This window comes from Cyprinodon tularosa, unplaced genomic scaffold (assembly GCF_016077235.1).
Source record: "Cyprinodon tularosa strain WSP-4 unplaced genomic scaffold, ASM1607723v1 ctg183, whole genome shotgun sequence".
NCBI classification, from domain to species: domain Eukaryota; kingdom Metazoa; phylum Chordata; class Actinopteri; order Cyprinodontiformes; family Cyprinodontidae; genus Cyprinodon; species Cyprinodon tularosa.
In genome coordinates this window covers 14,819-36,220 of record NW_024038631.1, presented here as the reverse complement: position 1 = coordinate 36,220, position 21,402 = coordinate 14,819, and the positions used below count along the sequence as shown (strand labels likewise).

General features: G+C 36.6%; 1 protein-coding gene across 2 annotated transcripts; it reads left to right on the top strand.

Annotated features, from left to right (window-relative positions):
* Positions 1–153: 153 nt before the first annotated feature.
* hormad1 (HORMA domain containing 1) lies at positions 154–20,786 on the top strand. 2 transcript variants are annotated; one of them, XM_038282452.1, is made up of 15 exons: positions 154–429; positions 643–710; positions 7,281–7,425; positions 8,830–8,893; positions 9,118–9,154; positions 9,898–9,918; positions 10,087–10,113; positions 10,183–10,250; positions 11,342–11,493; positions 13,233–13,390; positions 13,501–13,569; positions 13,833–13,893; positions 15,375–15,439; positions 20,186–20,254; positions 20,360–20,786. In XM_038282452.1, exons 2-15 carry the CDS (start codon positions 678–680, stop codon positions 20,450–20,452), a joined length of 1,062 nt encoding a protein of 353 aa, XP_038138380.1. In that variant the 5' UTR covers positions 154–429; positions 643–677; the 3' UTR covers positions 20,453–20,786. The 2 variants fall into 2 exon arrangements, with proteins under 2 accessions (XP_038138380.1, XP_038138381.1); XM_038282453.1 differs by lacking the exon at positions 154–429 and having other exon boundaries at positions 678–710; positions 20,201–20,254.
* Positions 20,787–21,402: the final 616 nt, after the last annotated feature.

Below are 21,402 nucleotides of genomic sequence, written 5' to 3'. Positions count from 1 at the left end.
CATGAGGCAAGGGATGTTTACAGTTGACAAGTACTTTAGCCAATAGGGCATCAGCACGAGCAGTACTTAGCCAATCAGATATAGCCATTCAGGTTGAGATATGTGATTGACAGCCAACAACCCAATGGGATTTCGATATCGTCGGCCGCGGCAATGCGGGGGCCGCGTGACACTGCATCAACGCAAAGTAGATAAGAAGAAAAAAACGGTTTTCAGTTTGGTTTAACATATACAATTGAACATATATGTTAAACTTAATTTAAATGTAATTTTTGGCCCATAAAAAATTATATTCCTAGCACAGCAAGCTGTTTGTGCTGTTGTGCTGTTATTCCTGCTCTGTGATTGGCTGCTTACGGCAACCCCTTTACGTCTTTAATTTTAACGTTTGCGGTTGATTAAACTTCTGATTGTGAGGGACTGCCGAAGGTAATAGTTAAACGTAACGGTTTATTGCTTTCATTTGAATTTAATGAATTTCTCTATTTTTTTTTTATAGTTTTAGCTTTATTATTTTGGAGGCGATCCTCAAAAAACATAAAAAGTTGAAATAACTGAATAAAATTAGCTAGCTAACATAATGACCAGCCATTTTTTGTCACTTCAATATATTCTCTGAGATTTCTTTCTTTATCTTTGCAGATTTGTATTTTGTGTTTTATAACATTTCTCAATCAATGGCCAGTGTTCAGCGAGTAAGACCTTCGCAGGTAATTTTATTTAGATTGTTGTTTTTTATCACCTATGGATTATAAATTTTCTCATTACAGTTGGGTTGGATTGAACTATATTAAAGAGGACAATCACTCAACACAATTTATCTTTGTACAGTGATGAAAGTAAGTATTTGAACAGCCTGCTATTTTGCAACTTCTCCCACTTAGAAATCATGGAGTGGTCTGAAATTCTCATGGTAGGTTCATGTCTACTTTGAGAGACATAATCTAGAAATAAATTTTAAAAACTCCAGAAATCAAGATATAGGATTTTTTTGTAGCTATTTATTTGTATGATACAGCTGTAAATAAGAATTTGAACACCTGTCGATCAAATAGAATTCTGACACTCAAGACCTGTTATTCTGACTTCAAAATGTCCACCTCCACTCCATTATCCTCAATCAGATGCACCTGTTTGAGGTCATTAGCTGTATAAAGACACCTGTCCACCCCATACAATCAGCAAGAATCCAACTTTGATTTCTAAATGGGAGAACCTGCAAAATAGCAGCATACTTATTTTCCTCACTGTATATCTCTTGTTTTAGATTAAAAAAAAAAACAACAACTAAATGTTAGAACTGTAACTATACAGTCATATGTTTACATCACTTTTGTTCATCAGAATGTTTTTATCGCTGCTGCTTACCTTATCATGGCTTATCATGCACTTTAAAAAATGAAATAGTCCAGAGAGCTGAACTTAACGAATTGTCTTTTTGTTTACACTTGTGTATGCAAAATGACAAAATAAAATCCGTCTAAGTTTCAAAGTAAATGTCTCTGTCATTAAATCAACAATATATAATATGGATAATGATCAATATTCGTGGTATGTTTCAGAAGAAATCTTTCAAACAAACTAAAATGAGTTACAATTTTATATTTGCTTCTTGTATTTTCTATATGGCTATATATCAAGTATACCTTTATTGACTCCAATCCTCTTTGGCAATTTTCTATTATATATTTTACCTATGTAATAAAAATGTCACTATATTTTAAACTTTAAGAGTAATCATACTATCATCAGTTGTAGTTGACCAAAAAGTAGTGATCATGATTTTTACTAATGTTCAACAACCCTTCAGTGTGTTTTGTATTTTACCAAACAAATAGAAAAATTGGAGCATTTATTTTAAATGTTTAAAATTCTGACTGCATAGTGTTGCAGTTTATATTGTTGCCTTGTAACAGGAAGGTCTTTGGTTTGAATCCATGTGATTTAGAACGTATAAACTCCATGTCTTTTGTCTTGTTTACTCCGGGTTGTCCCTCGCACAGTCTAGAAACATGCCTAATAGGTTGTTAGTAGGGATGCACAATATAATCGCCCCCCTATCGGTATCGGCCTGTATCGGCCTTAAAACTGAATATCGGACATCGGCCACCCCACCGATATTTAACCCGATATTTGATCAGCTTCTGAGTTTCTAAAGTCTAAAAAAAAACTTCTTTTTTTACAGACTTAAAAACTTCTAAAGACGAGGGAAAAAATATTTATAAATTAAAATATCATAATATCTTCATATGCTGATATATTGCCATTTAAAAACACCAAATCAATCTCTTTTACTAATGAAATATTGCTATATGTCATCGTTATGCTGCAAAATCCCCCGAAAATTCACGAAATGTTTCCATATTTTTATATGTTGATACATTGACGCGGTATCGATCTATTTTACTAACAAAATCTCACAAGAATTTGCAAAATATCAGGAGAGTTTGTAACAGAACGATGCAATTTCACGAGATTTTGAAAGTAAAATAGATCAATACCGCGTTTTTAAAAATCTATTTGATATCTACGACGGAGTATTAGGGCCACACATGAAGAGAAAAAATATTTTTGCCATGACGAGATTAAACTCGACATGTCGACATTAAAGTCGCCCTGTCGACTTTAAACTCGCCATTTCGAGAATAAAGTTGAAATGACTGACATGTTCTCAAATTCAGAACTGCGAGCCTGGGTAAGCATAGGGAAAGATGTTACGTTATTATTGGTAGGCCACCGCTTCCTGTGATGATTATATAGTTGCAGCACGTCAAAGACTACCTTCACTCTTAAAACGCAGACTGCAGCTGTGGAGCGCGGTTGCTCTTTTCTCCAAACTTTGGAATGTCGAGATTAAAGTCGCCACGATATATCAACTTTATTCTCGAAATGGCGAGTTTAAAGTCGACAGGGCGAGTTTAAAGTCGACACGTCGAGATTAAACTCAACATGACATTTCAACTTTATTCTCGAAATGTTGAGTTTAATGTCGACGTGTCGACTTTAAAGTCGACATGTCGAGTTTAATCTCGTCATGTCAAAAATATTTTTTCTCTTCATGTGTGGCCCTAATACTCCGTCGTAGATATCAGCATATGAAAATATATTTGACTGTATTATTTTTCAAAGTGTCAGAAGTGGATAACAAAACTGCTATTTTCAATGACTACTTATTTTTGTCCAGCTTTAACATCGGTATCGATATCGATTATCGGCTACATGAGTTTTAAAATATCGGCATATCGGATATCGGGCAAAATCCCAATATCGTGCATCCCTAGTTGTTAGGTGGCTTTGAATTGTCCTGAGGTGTGTGTACATGGTTGTATGTCTCAGTGATAGACATGCTACCTGTACAGGGTGTACCCTGCTTTCAACCCAACAATGGAAAAGTCACACCCCTCCCCATGATTCTGGTAGACAAGCAATAGAAGATTGATGTATGATGGATTTTTAAAAATGTTTGCAGCTTCTCTGTATCTCTGTCTCTTCATTACTGAAGGTTGATTCAGCCTCCTTTACTTTTCTTTTTATTGCTTCCCCAGAATAGGCAGCATTTATGATATTGCAAAGAAAAGAACTGGTAATCTACAGCTATTTGAAAATCTGATCAAAACTATTTATTGTAAATAGAACTGAAATAATTATTTGGATGAATCGTGATCAATTGATTATTTAAATAACTAACTAAATAACTACTAACTTAGTAATCAATTCATTGTTAACTGGATTATTGAGAGTGTAAAACAGGCCTTTAGCTGACAGAGCAACCCAGTAAGTGCAGTTATTAAACCAAGAATGTAAAAAATACATGAACATTTTGCATCTAAGATAGAAAATAAATGTCTGTCAATATGCTCTATCCAGAACTCCTAAAGTGGAAAAGTCTGAGCTTCACCTGTATTAATTTCGTAAAAAGTCTTCTTTAAAGAATTGGCTACCTGATTTTTAATCCATGAAATGAAAAAATTAATCAACAGATTAATCGATTGCAAAATACAACTATTGCCCTATGTGTAAACTAATATACAATTTTATCAGCTGGCATCTAAAATCTTAAAACACTTAACTTTACATGGGTTTGTTTTCACACCTTCTTTGTTGACTGTTTTCCCCTGTTTTAGTAATATTATTTCATCAAGCCCTTTCTAACATTCTACAATATAAAATGAGCAATAAAAGCCTGCATGATTCATGCTGGTATTGTATTGGGTCAATCTCGTATCGGACCATTCTCAAAGCATTTATATTAGTATCCTATCTTAAAGCTACAGTGTGTAATAATTACAGGGATATACAGTCAGAAATGTAATATATTATACATAACTATGTTATTTTATCATCATCTACGAGCTCAGCCTCTTAACCTTAATATTTGCGTTGCCTTAGAATTCGTTATTTATAATTACATAGGAGCGGGTCTCGCAGCCATGGAGGCAGACATCTTTGCGCTACGGCAGGCAGAGCCAACAAACTAGCGATTGCGAGATCGCCAAAATGTCACAACGATGTAGAAAAAATAACGGGTATATTTATTATCTTAAGTCTACATGAAATCTATACCCTACACAGACTAATGAAATACTATCTGTAAAATGATCTATGTAAACAAACCTCATCACTTGAGAAGGTAGGTGATGTGGACGTCGTGGAAGACATTTTGTCCCGTAACGCTCGCCGTACTGTTGGGGGGGAGAAGCGGTGGGGGGGAGATGTTCATGTTGCTGCAGTCTGACCGCTAGATGTCGCTAAAAGTTACACATTGTAGCTTTAATGAAACTGTTGTATCGGGGCACTCCCAGTCAGTGCCCTCCATACTGCTGAAGAAAAGTCATGCAACTGCAGCACCTACTGTGCCATCCCATGAAGAAAAAAGTTAGACTGTGTGGGGGCATGAAAGAAAGATTAAGAGATTTTAAAAACCATTATTTTGAAAAATGACTGTAGAGTTATGATTATTGTTTAAAGCTCCAGCAAAACTACAAAAGTTACTGCATTTATTCAGGAAGGTTTTATCTTAAAAAAAACTTTTGTTTTTAAAACCCCTGATTCAAAGCAAAAACAATACATGTTGAATTGTAATATATATATATATATATATATATATATATATATGTGTGTGTGTGTGTGTGTGTGTATGTATGTGTATATATATATATATATATATATGTGTGTGTGTATGTTTTTACCTCATTCCTCTTAATAAAATGTGGAGCACAAAATGCTTTAATAACATCGAAAATTTAATCCTTTCCACCTCTAAAACATTTCGAGACAAGAGGAAGTAAATATAAATGTTAATGAAGATTCTGACTGGAATATTAATTGATCCAGATAAAGTATCAGATTGAGTTGTGCTGCTTGGGAGGAATTTAGCTTTATGTGGAGTTTTAGAAAGAAAGAAAGAAAGAAAGAAAGAAAGAAAGAAAGAAAGAAAGAAAGAAAGAAAGAAAGAAAGAAAGAAAGAAAGAAAGAAAGAAAGAAAGAAAGAAAGAAAGAAAGAAAGAAAGAAAGAAAGAAAGAAAGAAAGAAAGAAAGAAAGAAAGAAAGAAAGAAAGAAAGAAAGAAAGAAAGAAAGAAAGAAAGAAAGAAAGAAAGAAAGAAAGAAAGAAAGAAAGAAAGAAAGAAAGAAAGAAAGAAAGAAAGAAAGAAAGAAAGAAAGAAAGAAAGAAAGAAAGAAAGAAAGAAAGAAAGAAAGAAAGAAAGAAAGAAAGAAAGAAAGAAAGAAAGAAAGAAAGAAAGAAAGAAAGAAAGAAAGAAAGAAAGAAAGAAAGAAAGAAAGAAAGAAAGAAAGAAAGAAAGAAAGAAAGAAAGAAAGAAAGAAAGAAAGAAAGAAAGAAAGAAAGAAAGAAAGAAAGAAAGAAAGAAAGAAAGAAAGAAAGAAAGAAAGAAAGAAAGAAAGAAAGAAAGAAAGAAAGAAAGAAAGAAAGAAAGAAAGAAAGAAAGAAAGAAAGAAAGAAGACCTTTAGATCCAGTCAGCCAGCTTTTGGTCAAATGCTGAAATTATGCACAGAAAGAAAGGGGGAAAAACTCTGAATGTTAGGATTCCTGTCTGTGTGGTTTGTGTTTTGTGTTTGTCTCCCTTCCTCCACCATGCGGCACCTGGTTCTGATTCGCCTCCTCACACACCTGTGGAGGGTTGCCTCGTTAACTGAGTGCTCTTAAGCTATTAACTGCCACTACCTCGACGCCAGAGTGTTTGCCAGTTTTGGGAAGTCATCCTGCAACTGGATGTTTTGGACCTTCTCTCCCCTGGAAGGATCTAATGAGAATCAAGCTGAGCTGACCCCAGGCTCACACCGACTCCGGTCTTACCGTTGCGGTGCGGTGGGTGCGGCGCCGCAGTGATTCCAAGTCATTAAAAAGACGTAAACCTTTCTCACCGGCTGCTGAGCTGTCCGGCTGCGGTTACCGAGACACTCCGGCGCTGCAGAAAATTCCGCAAGAAAGCTATCCTTGCGGCGTGCCGGAGCCCTCCGCAACAAACTCTTGCAAATATCCTTATTTTGGCCGTGTTATCGCGTGAAGTTACGTGAACTCAGGTGAACTTCTGTTAAATCTCCGGACCTGTTGCCGGAGCCGCAGAGCCGCACCGCACCGTAGTCAAAAGGGCGGTGTGAGAGGGGGTGTGCGGGAGTTGCGGTCTCCGTCGGCTCGGTAACCGCACCGGAGCCAGTGTGAGCAAGGGGTAAGGATTCAAGGTTGTGGTTCTGATCAACCCTTTCCCCCCCAAGGATCGTTTGGGGCTTCTCTCTGAGCAGGGGATTCATCTCCACAACATCCCGTTCAAGTACCGCAGGAAACCTAAGTGGCAGTCAGCTTCTCCGTTCGTTTTCAAACAACCGCATTCTGGGTAAACCCTGTCTGCCCTCCATCGAATGACACAAACACTGGAACACCCCCACTCCGACTGGAGTCAAAAGAGTCAACCATTTTCTGGAAATGTGAGTCTGCAACCTATTTCTCTACTACAAGTTCGAGAATAAAATTTCCCACTGAGCCTGAACTAACCGCAGTGTCTTCCCCTCACTTTCAAGATCCGGCTGAACAACATTCAGAGCTACACTGTATTCGTCACAAACTTCTCAATAAACCTGTTAAACTTTCCCCTGGTCTCCCTGTATTGGTTTTCTGCATGTTGGTCAGAGCCTTAGATAAAATCATGACACTGAATATTTAAGTTTAGAAGTTTAATTTAAAAAAAATCTTATTTTGAAAATATTAACCGTGCACAACTAAAACTTCTTAAACTCTAAAGCCTATTTGTTCCACTCCTGCAGGCTATCCAGCTGCTGCCTAATGAGGTTGTCTCTGAGCAACAGTCAGTTGCTGCTGTAAAGAAGCTTCTAGCCATCGCTGTTTCCAGCATCACATACCTCAGGGGGATATTCCCAGGCAGAGCCTATGGGACCAAATATCTTGACGGTAAGAACACATAGTGTTCTGAGACGATTGATCGGATCAATTTTGATTAATCAGTTATTAGAATAATTTTCAACAGTTTTTTTTATTAAAATCAAATCATTACCTTGAGTAATGGTGCAGAGTCTAAAACAGGCCATTTGCTGAAAGAATGGTCTTCTTAAAGGAATAGTACACCCAAAACATGATTAGCCTTCATTTTCTACTCACCCCCATGCTGAACAACACTCTGGAGTACTTTTTTGATATCTCAAATGCATCTGGAGATCTGGGAGGCTTCTTGCTGTCTGCTGACATTCAAATAATGGAGGTCTATGGCGCCCGAGACAGAAAGGTCCATAAAAGTCCATAAAAACGTGTCAATATTCCTCCATACTGCTCGTCCAATGTAATCCAAGTGTCCTGAGTGGGTAGCGTCCATAATTTACTCGAAACGAAGTCATTTAGAACGTTTTAGAGCCTAAACAGTAGTGTATAGGATTTCCTAATAGCGCCCCCATGCGCGCTCACGATTCTACGGAAGCCGGCAGACCAAACCAGCGCATTCAGCTCGGCAAAGAACTCATGCTCTTCCTCAACACTGAAGTCCTCAGACATTTTTCTTTCGTTGTTTCTTTCTTTGCACAGGTAAACAGCACATTTCTTCTTCTACGCTTGCATTATCGGCAGAGCAGACGCTGAATGCGCACTCTCTTCCGGTTTGGTCTGCCGGCTTCCGTAGAATCGTGAGCGCGCATGGGGGCGCTATTAGGAAATCCTATACACTACTGTTTAGGCTCTAAAAACATTCTAAATGACTTCGTTTCGAGTAAATTCTGGATGCTACCCACTCAGGACACTTGGATTACATTGGACGAGCAGTATGGAGGAATATTGACACGTTTTTGTGGACTTTTGTGGACCTTTCTGTCTCGGGCGCCATAGACCTCCATTATTTGAATGTCAGCAGACAGCAAGAAGCCTCCCAGATCTCCAGATGCATTTGAGATATCAAAAAAGTACTCCAGAGTGTTGTTCAGCATGGGGGTGAGTAGAAAATGAAGGCTAATCATGTTTTGGGTGTACTATTCCTTTAAATAAGCAATTAAGAAAACGCTTCAGACAAAAGGTATAAACATTTATAAACATAGAATATATACAATTTAAGATTAAAATTTTTATTTATGCTTTTATATAATTAAGTGTGTGAATGTGCATTTTTTACATATTTAGATTTTTGCAATTAATTTAAAGTATTCTGTAAAAGGTTTTTTTATATAGTCTCAATTTTGTTTGATTATGTAGAAGCATGAATTCATTAAAATAATGTAAATTAACTAGTTAATTGAAAAACATATTCAATACATTAATGGATTTCTATAATCAAAAATGTTCTTCCCTCTACTGTTGCCCTCTTTTTAATTTCAGATCAGAAAGTGATGATCCTGAAAGAGGACCACAACTGTCCAGGAACTTCTCACATACTCAAGTGGTAAACTGCACTGACTCCACTCAGATGCACCGATTAACTAAATGTACCGGTACCTAACTGTGAGCATGTTAAAAGAGAGGGTTTGAGTGACAATACACTTCATTGTTGCACTTTTAAGAGATTATATTTCATATATTTCTGGTGCTACTTTAAAATAGAGCCAATGACTCAGATATTCAACCGTTTTAAATTTTTTGTAAATAAATAGTGTTTCATTCTTCCAGGATGGCGGGTTGTTTTGATGCCATCGAGAAGAAATATGTAAGTCTTGTTTCAGCTTTGAACCCACAGAGAGATCATTTGATTTAGTAATTATTAGGGCTGGGTAAAAAAATTGATTTAATCGATTTTGAATCGATTCCTTTACATTTTTGCAAAATCGATGTCTAGGTAATAAGATAGATTCATTTTATAGTGACCCACGTGACGTTCACATTCAAATAAGCAGGAAAGATGCACTCAAGATTACTTCAAGCCAGACAGCTGCCCAATACCCTATAGGTGACTAAAGACATTAACAAATGGGGGCTGACCAGAAAACACCCTGTAGTTATTACAGACAACACTGCAAATATGGTTTGTGCATTGAAGATATTGCAGCTCATGCATGTCTGCTGTGCCACATCTGCTTGCTCGAGTGAGGCTTCTCTTTTTCACTTTTCACAAACAAGTTTGCACTTATGAGACAGTTTTGTTCATATCTCATGTTTAAACTGTCTGATTTACAAGTTTGCACTTTGTATTTAATCTGACAGGAAAAAATAAAAAACATGAGTATTTTGAAACACAGTTGAACCACTTTCATTATTGTAAAAACAGATTGAATCGAAATTAATCGATTTAGAACTGTATGAATCAAAATCGAATCGATTCAGGACTTTGATGAAAATACCCAGCCCTAGAAATTATGGATGATGTAGAATAAATTATTCTTTTTCAACATAGTATGTCTTCCTTATTAAGCTAATGTGATCAAATTTGTCCTGGTTTATGTTCTTATTCAGCTGAGGGTCGTCATAATGTCTGTAAGTATTAGTAACCATCTCTACAGATTTGAGAAAATAAGTATCAAACTGCAACGCCAATCCAAGTGTCACTGTATTATTTCTTCTCTATTGAAAAAAATTATTTGGGCTTTTAAAAATTATGTATATTCTAATCCATGTATTTTTTTTATTTTTTATTTTTTGTAGCTCTTTACTGACCCAAGCAACCCCCAGGTACTGGTCTAAGTGCGACTGTTCATCATTATTTTGTATTTTTTGTAACCTATAACCTTTTTCCTATAGAGAGTGACTGAGTGTTACAAGTTTAGGATCCAATACGCCCCTGAAGGAACAAATGTGGATTTTGAAAGGTATTTTTATGTCTGAACGTTTGGCTACTCTGATAGTAAAGGAGTGCACACATTTTACCTCACAGAAAGTTTGTGTGTGTTTGTCTGCCTGTGTACACGATAATTTGAAAAGTTATGAATGGATTTTTTATCAGAGCTGTGCCTCATGCCAAAGAGCAATCCCAAAACATTTTGACAATGATCCAGATCATAATCACATTCTGGATTTTAAAGGATTCAGGGAGATGGTGATGTAGGGAGGAAACAAGCAGTTCCCACCTAAACCAGAGGGTGGCAGCAATGACTATTGACATTCTCAGCATCAGACTTCAAAAATCATGATCCAGACCTGCAAGTTTTAGCTATAGGTGTAGGTAACAATATGAGGCCATATTTGCTGCTTGGCAGAGGTCTGGTCTGAGTGCTTTTCTAGTTTAAATCTGTTTTCAATTTTAATGTGATATCAGTAATATGACCTTTAATGCAGTTCCATCCCCCAAAACATGATGTTGGTTAACTTCAAGTCATGGTAAGATGAGAATAAATCATAGCCTTGAAATACACAGGTTGAGGTCCTCACAGGCATAATAAAAACTTAATCAAACACTTCAACGGCTTCAAGTTTTAATAAATTTTTAACAAAGCTGCATTTTAGGGCTGCAACTAACAATTGTTTTGCAAATTAATTAATCTGTCAATTAGTTTTATGATTAATCATTTAATAATCTGAAAGCCAAACATTCTTTAAATAAGTTTTTTTTTAAATAAAATTAAAGCAGGTGAAACACAAACTTTCACTTAAGGGGTTCTAGATAGAGCATATTGACAGCTGAATTTTTTTATGTTTTTACAATTTTGATATAATTACTGCTCTAAGTGGGTTGCTCTTTCAGCTAAGGACATGATTCAGAGTCTCCAGTTAACAATGAATCGATTACTAAATTAGTTGACGATTACTTCAATAATCGATTAATCATGATTAATCCGATTAATTGTTTCATCCCTTCTGCATTTACAATATTGAACCAACTACTTGACAGGCGGTTGAAGTGATGAATTTATTAACTTTAACAATTGGTCCAGGCTCTCTCTGTGTTCTTCCTCCTCATTAGTAAAACCAATGAGAAGTTTTCCATGATGTCTGTGGGAACTACCAAAAAAGCAAGCATCTTACTGGTGAGGAAACTGTACACGCTGATGCAGAACCTGGGTCCTCTGCCAGAAAACGTCTGCCTCAACATGAAGCTGGCCTACTATGACGATGGTGAGAGAAAATCTTCCAGTTCAGTTTGATAAGACTCTAATTCAGCTGTTCTAAGCTGGTGAAGTTTTAGGGTGTTTGTTGCCTAGATGTTAATGTTTTGATTTTGTACTTGTTGGTTTCAGTGTTGATCTAATCAGAGTGGTGTTTTACTCCAGATTAATGTTGGACGATTAGATGAATCCATCGACAATTGACTCAGCCCTTCAACGATCGTGTTTTAAGCAATTTCATTGTTTCTTTTCTTGATCTATGGGCTAAGACATGGCCTACAACAACAACAAAAAAACAAACAAAGAACAAATTCAGCAGCAGTTTATCTACTTAAACTTGACACAAAAAAGAACTGATCCAAACCATAGACAAGCAGTTTTTTTTTTTTTTCAAACAGCCCAACCGAACCAGAGAGTTTTTCTCTCTGTGTTCACTCCATACGCTCCGTCCTTTACGGATTTGAATTTGTCACAACAAATACAAAATTAAACAAAAACATAAATAAAAAGGGAAAATTCATGAAATGAACATTTCCAATTGTGAATTTTCGCTTTCCATAAAAAAAAAATCTTCTCCCCAATTTTCTGTCTCTTCAATTGTTCACATTTAGATATACAAATGAAAAATTTATGTTTCATAACATGACAACTGGAAAAGAGTAAACCATTCCCACTGGACAAAACCCATAAACTTTTGACAAGAAAACAAGCATGTTTACCTTATTGGGTTTCAGTTGTGGTTGTTAACAATATTACCAGTGGTGCAGAAGACGTGCTTTGAAGCTATGCTTGTCTTTGCCCACAAAGTCACTTGCCTTAATATATCATACATTGCCATTTGTTGGACTGATAAATATAGGTTGGAACTTTTTACATATCACCCAACCTTACTACAGATAGCAGAGTCTGAATTTTCTGTAGTGTTGCGCCAATGCCATTTTTTGGCCCCGATACCTGGCTTTGCAGTATTGGCCGATACCGATACCATACGTATACCATCTGTTTTAAATTAATGTGTATGTGTATATATGAAGAACTGCATACTACTTGGATGTAAAACAATTGCCATCATGGCTTTGTCAAGCTGCTGCCTACCTTTGTGAAGCAGGAAAAACACTAATACAAAGTGAATCTAGAAGAAATTTTTATTGCCTACCTGGAATGGGTGACAACAGTGGAAGAAACTTTTGGCTCTCAAAATGGTATCGGTGCCCTATTTGTTGGTACTCGCCAATACCAATGCCACCATTTTAGTGCTGGATTGAGGCCCCGCCCGATACTGGTATCGATGCAACACTGATTTTCACTCCCAGATACAGCATCAGTTTTGTCTGTCTTCTTACTGAAAATACTGAAAATGTTCTTTTTATTCTGAAATAAAGGAGCCACAGGTCACCGACAATGTGAACCTTCCTAATCATTTCCCCTCTTGTCACAGTTTCCCATTATTGATTTGTGGTGCAGAGAATAATGTTTCTATATGGAGTATACCTTTAATGAACAATGCTTCTCTCCTTGCTAGAAGACAGACAAGTAGACAAGGGGAGTAGTTAGTTGATTGCAATCTACAAATATTGCACTAGATGGCACTAGATCCTTTAATCCAAGAGAATCAGTATTAGATCATTTAACATCAGGCTTTGAGCAGTGTTAAAGATTATATTAGAGTGTTAAAACCTTTTTTGTTTCATTGTCCTTGAATAACTAACCTGTATTTACGAGTTATTTTGTTATTTTTCCTTCGTAAAGTCACTCCTCAGGACTACCAACCTCCAGGTTTCCAAGAGGCTGAAGAAACCACACTAGTGTTTGAGCAGGAACCGGTCACACTGACCTTTGGCAAAGTTGAAACCCCCTACCACTGTTTGAAGTTTGACATGGCCACAGAGAAACACAGACTGGAACAGGTGAAGCAATTGATAGTAAACTAGCTTTGTAAAAAATACTTATTTTAGCATTGTTGTTTTTTTTTATTTGTCATGCAAACTGATTCCTCCAAGTGTTTTTCTATCTGCAGGTTAAAGAGGGTGTTTCTGTGAATAAAAAATGGATTCTGGAGATTGAAGACCCAATCAACCTTACACAGGTTCGTCCAACAGTGACATCTTTAAAAACGATAACAAAATTAGGCAGAGGGGCCTTGGGATTCCTGTGAGGACTCGAACTTCCATGGAGTCAGAGTCCTTCCTCTCTGCCTTAGTTTGCTTATTGAGAAAACAGACATGGAGTCTGTTAGTTCAGTTAGTTGTTTAAAAGTTGAAATCTTGCAAAAATGGCAATCCACTGTTTTATTACTGTATGTTTGTTAACTGCTTGTGACTTCACTGTTCAATGTGTTTTAATCTTTAGAGTCCTGATCTCAAGCTAGTGGAGGAGTCTGAGAACTTCACTACAGACATGGATAACACAGGTAATAGTACAAAGTGACATCTATTTAAAAACGCTTAAAATTAGAAGTTAAGTTATTCAAAAAAGATTTAAGATCCAGCAATGGAAAATAAATGAAAGGTTCACTTACTCATTGGTGGTCTCAACTGGTCTTAATTTAATGATGGTTAAAGAACTTAATGAGCCATTGTAATTTGGAAGGCTGACTGTTCACACAGTGTAAACAATTTTAAAACATTCTTCAATTAATAATCCAGCAATGGGTGGTGAAATATTATTATTATACTTTGGCACCTAAATATAGTGTGATTAAGGAACAGGGAAACATTTGAGGGATAAAAAACTCCTTTAAAATATATTTGATGTTTCTGAGCTAATTTGAATGAAAAAATAATGCATCCTTTTCTTGCATTAACTTAAGCAAATTCAGTTACTTTAACACAATTGTTTCATGTCCTACGCTGCTAACATGAAATAATAGTACTTAAGTAGATGCAAAAAAACAATGCATCAGTTTTCTTCAGTGTGGAAAGACAGGAGCATTCTACACATCACCTTTAACTTCTAAAAACGGAATTAAGATAACATGGAATCTCTCTGATACTGTATCATAATATTGGTGGTTATGATGTCACATTTTCCTGTTTTGCACCTAGACTGTACTAGTGGCAGCATGAATGCATGGAGTGTAAACAATATTAGGCTTGTAATATAGTATTACAATAGGGCTTTTTAGTTGTGCTGCTGCATTCAATGAGTTTTGCAGAAGCTCCTGTACAGGTGAAAGAAAAACCATGGAGATGAGTTTGAAGTTGATTACCATGTTTTTGTAATGGAATTACGTAGCTGCTAATCAGATTAATGATTATATAGTATGCAGTCATTAAATTAATAATCACATAAAAGGAATAGAGATCTCTTTGGACACAATTTACTTTTATCGGAAATTTGATTTGGTGAAAAGACCATCAAGGGCCATGCATCAAGGGATACCAAACCATTTTTGTTGATGATACTTTTATGTCACATGTTCAGGCAAACCTGGATAAAACTTATGAGTCAAAACTTACGATTTTATTTTTAAAAAACTAACCTTGTTATAGAAATGGGCTGTTTTGATCAGGGCATATAAAAATTAGGTAAATCAAAGGTTTTTACCCCCAAGTCTATTTTTGACCTTCCATAAAAAAAGAGCCCAAATAATAATAATAAGTAAACAACTCAAATAAGGCAGTTTGTCAAATATTTAACATTTTCCTGAATCACTGATCCTATAAATGTTATTTACCACCTTATTGGGTAAAGTACCTGCAATTCCATTTGTACAGGGATGATTTTGTTAGAGCCTATACATTGAACACAACATACCTTTGTTATCCTGTATAATGATACCGGTTATTTAGCAGGGGTTGTAATAATGACAGCAGTTAAAAGTTGAAAAAAAAAAAAGGAAAATGTTTATCTTAAGTTAAAACAGTAACTTGTATTTTTTTTCAACTGTAGAGATCCAATTGTGCATTGATAAGGAGGAAGAAGAAGAGAAGGAAAGTGGTGAGGATGTCCCCGAGGTATGTTTGTTCCTCCTGACCGAGACTTCATCCACATGTGATGTATGTTGCATCACATGAAATTCAATGCTAATTGTTTCCTATTTAGTGCAAATCAGTAAAAAAAAACAAAAAAACAACACAATATTAATAATAATAATAATAATAATAATACATTTTATTTATAAAGGCGCCTTTCTGGACACTCAAGGTCACCGTACAAAAGCATAAAAAAGTGTCAGAAAAATAAAAATAATAATATTTATATATTATATTAGACAAAAGACATCACTGAAAAGGATCTTAAAGCAGCTGTGTCTTTAATGTGGATGTTGGACCCCAATCCCCTAGTGGGTCCAGGAAGTACTAAGGGGGATCAGGAAATTTTTCTGTTACCTAAGAGACCTGGAACATCAATAATGTCGCTTAAAGGGGAATTTCGTTTTTTTTTACATTCGGCCCTTGATTTTACGTTATTACATCATGTTCTACTCACCTATATAAGTTTTGTGTCATTTGGAGCTGTTCTGCAGATATTCCGTTAGGTTATATCCAGGTAACGTCTTCCTATGGGCAACGACTTGAAGGCACAAACTAAACTGTTCATAATTTATTCTTTATGGCACACCAGCATTCATAACATGTAGGTGAATCACTGTCCCCCAGACATCCGCGGTTATATTTTTTATATTTATATGTTTTAAAAACAAAGCGGAGTGTGTATGACATCATCCGCCTGCCGGTCTGGAGTTTTTGTTTTTTCTTTTTCAAAAAAAACAACTTTATTTAACCATGTACATTACACCAGGCGCCTACGCTCTACCTCTTATATTTAGACATCTTCCAGGCATGTGAGTAAAACTAGCAGCAGTTCAGCGGACAGGATGAATGAACGGTAGCCGGCGCACACGGGGGTGACGTCATACAAACGCTGCTTTGTTGTTAAAAAATAGAAATATAAAAAATATAACCGTGGATGTTTGGGGGACAGTGATTCGCCTACATGTTATGAATGCTGGCGTACCATAAAGAATAAAATTATGAACAGTTCAGTTTGTGTCTTCAACTCTTTGCCCATAGGAAGACGTTACCTGGATATAACCTAACCGAATATTTTCAGAACGGCTCCAAATAACACAAAACATATGGGTGAGTAGAACATGATGTAATAAGGTAAAATCAAGGGCCAAATGTAAAAAAAGCTGTTCCCCTTTACACTAAAAAAATCATAAACTTATTTTATGGGCCTCTTTTACACAAGCACCAAAAATCTTAACACATGAGAACTATGGAGTTATTTTAATTTCAATGTATGTATTCATTCAGAAATTGGTACTAAAACATGTTTGGCTTATCAGGTTAAATCTTTGTCCTTAGCATCTCAGCCCCCGACTCAGGGGCACAGGTCCACAGTGGTCAGTAATCTACTTAAAACAAGTGAATATTCAGGTTTCTGTTACTCTTTACCAGCTAGTAAGTGGGTTGAAACATTCAGGGAATTCTCAGGGTTAGAAACCTTCCAGGTAACACTGGACATTAACAGGAACAAACTGCTTAAGTGACATGTTGAAGGTTGACACATCACAGGGATTTTCACGGAAACTTTTTGGAAATAATAATTTTTCTTCAAATTGCATGTGTAGTTATCATCGATGTTTCTTAATCACATACAAAAAGTAAGCTGCCTTTTGCAGTGGTTCAAAGGCCGACCTCTACATGTAATCTGCATTCCTCACATGATGACTTCTAGAGGCCTGGAGTATTGAGGGTTTGTTAATGTGTACAAGGCTACTGGCTACTTACTATGTTAGCACTTCTGGATAAACATTTTAGAGAATCTTAAGTTCTGACCACAACGAATCCAATTATGTGCACAGAAAATCTTGTTGGATGACGTAGCGTTTAGCGCTCATTAAGAGTCAATTGGGATGATCACAGCCGACACTTTTTCTGTAGCTCTGACTATGACAGACCCCAGGTCTATTTTAGCCGGACTATGCATCAGTTCAATTGCAATTCCATGGGTCTGACAGGAAGAGAGAAGTGGTTACAAAGTAAAACACATCCACTTTGGGGGAAACTACGAAATAAAATCTGTCAATCGAACGTGAAAACAGTTTTGGAGTTGCACAGCACATATATAGCATGTGGGACTGACTAGTGCAAAAACAGTCAATGACACATTAAAAAATGAACACCTTACCCATGATAGGAGTTCAGGAGGAGACAAAACGGATAAAGTAGTGATCTTATTTGAGCCTTGCAACAAAAAAAACCAAGGGACAGAAAGCTCAGTTTATCACTTTCCTTGAGAAAAAATTAACTTCAACAAACTTCAGGAGGACAGAAAAAAGGTATAGTAAATAGTGATCTTCTATGAAAAAATAAATAAATAAGGGACAGAGAGTGTAGGTAAGGACAGCTTATCACTCTCCCCTGTTTATGACTAAATAAAAAATAAAACAAAAACTTTTCCTTTTGTTTAAACGTAGTTCCCATTATGTTTTTTAATATTGGCCAATAACAATCCTCTATCTGTTCCGGTTTAAGAGATGATACACAGACTCATGAAGTGGGGCTTTGCTTTATAGCTGCACCGGCTGTTTTTTATTTTTTATTTATTTTTAATAACTTTTTATAATATCCCTGTCAAATTCAATTTGTGTGGGACAGAGACAGGATTGAGAAAAACTCTGCATATATCTTCTCATCCTACCTAGTCGGAGCCTCTTTATACGCAGTCAGTATGACGTGAAAAAAAACACAAATCGAAGATTAAAACAACCGGTGTGACCCGGCCTTTATTGGAGTAGCTACATCAGATGTGTTTTTGTTTTTCTGCTGCCTCTTTTGAAATATTTTCTTAGTAATTTGTTTGAAAAAAAATGTTCTCAAATGCAACAGTTTTACTCTGGTTTAGAGGTATTTGACACATCCATCCATCCATTTTCTGACAGGCTTTATCCCAAGCTGGGTTGCAAGGGGTGCCTTGACACAAAGGAAGTGTCTTTTATGGGTATATATACTCAACATGACTTTATGTTAAATAAAAAAAATTATTATTCGTTAAAAAACTGTCATGATGTTACAAAGTTCAGACCCAAATGCAGATAACCGAACAGAGAGACCAGGGAAAAGGTTTCAAAGGTTTTATTGAAGAAGTTAAACAGAGGGAGAAGTGTTGCTCTGAACACTGCTCAACCAGAACTGTAAAGTGAGGGGAAGACACAGCGGTTAGTTCAGGCTCAGTGGGGAATTTGATTTGTGAACTTGGAGAAGAGGATTTGGTTGCCGACTCACGTTTCCAGAGAAGTTGTTGAATCTTTGACTCCTGTCTGTGTGCCGTGGTTCCAGTGTTTGTCTGATTCGGTGGAGGGCGGAACAGGGTTTACCCAGAATGCGGTAGAAAGTTGATGAACGGAGAAACTGACTGCCACTCAGATATCCTGCGTTACTTGAACGGGTCGTAGTGGAGAATTATCCCTTTCTCAGTGAGAAGCTCAAATCATCTCTTGGGGAAAGAGGATCCAAACCTCTTGTTTGAACCCCAGCTCAGTTTGAAGCTCAGTTGATCCTTCCAGGGAGTGAAGGTCCGAGAAATCCAGTTTGCAGGATGACTTCCTGCCGAGAGGCAAAGACAAAAACAAAGTTAAACTCAGGTTGACAAAAAGCTCAGCTTGGCTAGAGTACCCTAAACTGGCAAACACTCTGGCGTCAACGTAGTGGCAGTCAGCAGCTTAAGAACACTCCGTTTAACGAGGAAACCATCAGCAGGTGTGTGAGGAGGCGGACCAGAACCAGGCGCCTCCTGGTGGATGAAGGGAGACAAATACAGAAACACAAAAACAGGAGTCCTGACAAAAACAAACAACTTAGTGAGGTTTAGAGATGTAAAAATATTTATTGAGTTAAATTGTACTGCTGTTTGTGTATAATAACAGATCTACTATACATTTTTGGAAATTATATGGATAGTTTTAGTTAACCCGCACTCACAGCTCATATATCTTATTCCTATCTCAGTTTTCCTATTGAAAGTTCATGAAATACACAAATTACCGAGTTGTGTACAATCAGTCCTTCGAACAACCCTTATTCTGAGTTGAACAGCACTGCAGCTTGTTCTTTAACGCTTCACAGATGGATCTTTGACCTTCCTTAATGGTCTCTCTGGATCCTACTTAGATCCTCCCCTAAACTCTCTTTAGCAAACTCATTATTCCTATAGGACTACGGTTTATAGACTGAGGCGGCCATGAAAAACAGCTGCTTTTGTATCTTCAGAACCATTTTTGTTTTGATTTGGCAGAATATGTTGGACTATTATCATCGTTCAATATTAGTGTCCATTCTTAGTTTTTTCAAATTAAAGATCCTGAAGAGCTCATGATGCTTAGTACTTTAACGCAGCCTGCTGCAACGTGGATCTTCCATTGTGCCTCACAGTAGGAATGAATGGTTTTCCGTATATTCATCTGTTCTCCTCCTGAGATCCGTTCCCTTTGTGATGTGTCACCTCACATTTGCACCTTGAATCTGTGAAATATCAACATTTCTAAGCACTGTTTAGCTTTTCAAAGTCTTTATATATATTAAATTATGTTTATCATAAATGTTAATGTTGGCTCAAGGATTTGTAATGAGAATGATTATTTTATTTCCCACAGAATCAATGTACTTAAATGAATGATTAAATTTTTTCTAATTTCCTTTGTCTGATATGATGCTTTAGTAGCAACAGATGATGGATGTTTTTAAAAATGTTAGCATCTGTGTGGGCAGGAGACAAACGTTACCATGAAAAGGAAGCAGTCGACCAGAATCAAGGAGAAGATGGTGAGAGCAAAAATCATTTAACATTGATTTTATGAAGAAGCAAATAATTTACTGTGATTATGAAGTCTAGAAAGTAGCTAACACCGAGCCCTCTGCTGTTTTCAGGTTTCCCAGTACGACCTCGTCAGCAGCCAGGAGCCATCTGCCCCTGGAACCATTAAGAAGCGCAGGTTCAGCGAGCCTAAAAGTGACTATTGATCTCAGTGCAAATAAGGCACTTTGTTAAATTAAAGTCTTGTTGTTGTTTTTTTTCATTTCCATAACAACTTGTAGAGTTCGTTTTTAAGACGATCAACACCAGTTTGTTTATGAACATGGTTTGGAATAATTTTATAGTTAAGACTTTAAGGCAGTTAAGTATGAATTGTTTTATGCTGTTTAATGGTCCTATGGGCTTATTTGTGTTGCATTTATGATTCTGTAATACTTAAGAACAAACCTGGGCAGCAAAAACTTCTTGGTGAATTTCTGATTACTCATTAAAGCTGAATGTCTGTAAAATGAACGGCAAATGTTAATAAAACACGTTTCAACACTGTTCCAAGTTTTATTTTATGCCAAACAAATAATATATAGGGAAACTGAAGTAAAAAATCTAAGAGTCTGTGAACACAAAAGCCTTATATCTAAAATATTGTCCACAAATCTGTTTTAATCTGTATTAGAGATGACTTCCCTTTTGCCAGGATAAATTTTCCACCTTTACAGGTGTGACATATCCAGATCCTCGTCCATCAGCTTGTTACAAAGGTGTGCCTTCAGCAGGCCATAATAAACGACTACTTTAAAATATGCTTCTTCAATCACACAATATGCCACAGTTTTTAAAATGAAGTGTAAATGGCATGTTGACTGTGGGAATGTCCATCAGAGTGGCCCATGAATTGAATGTTAATCTCTCTAACAAGCTTTCTCCAACGGCGTTGTTTGTTTTTACTCTTGTTACACATCCACCCAGCCTCACAACTTTAGATCATATGAGGCCCAGGGCCCAAATATTCAGCTTCTTCCCTCTAAGATTATCTGAGGCCAGCCTCCCAGACAGATGCTTCAACAATTACTTCGGATGACCAAAACATTCTAGATCTGTTGGCAAAAGCTCAGGGAAACTCATAAAAGCTTGTCGTCTTCATCAGGGTCTTGACCCG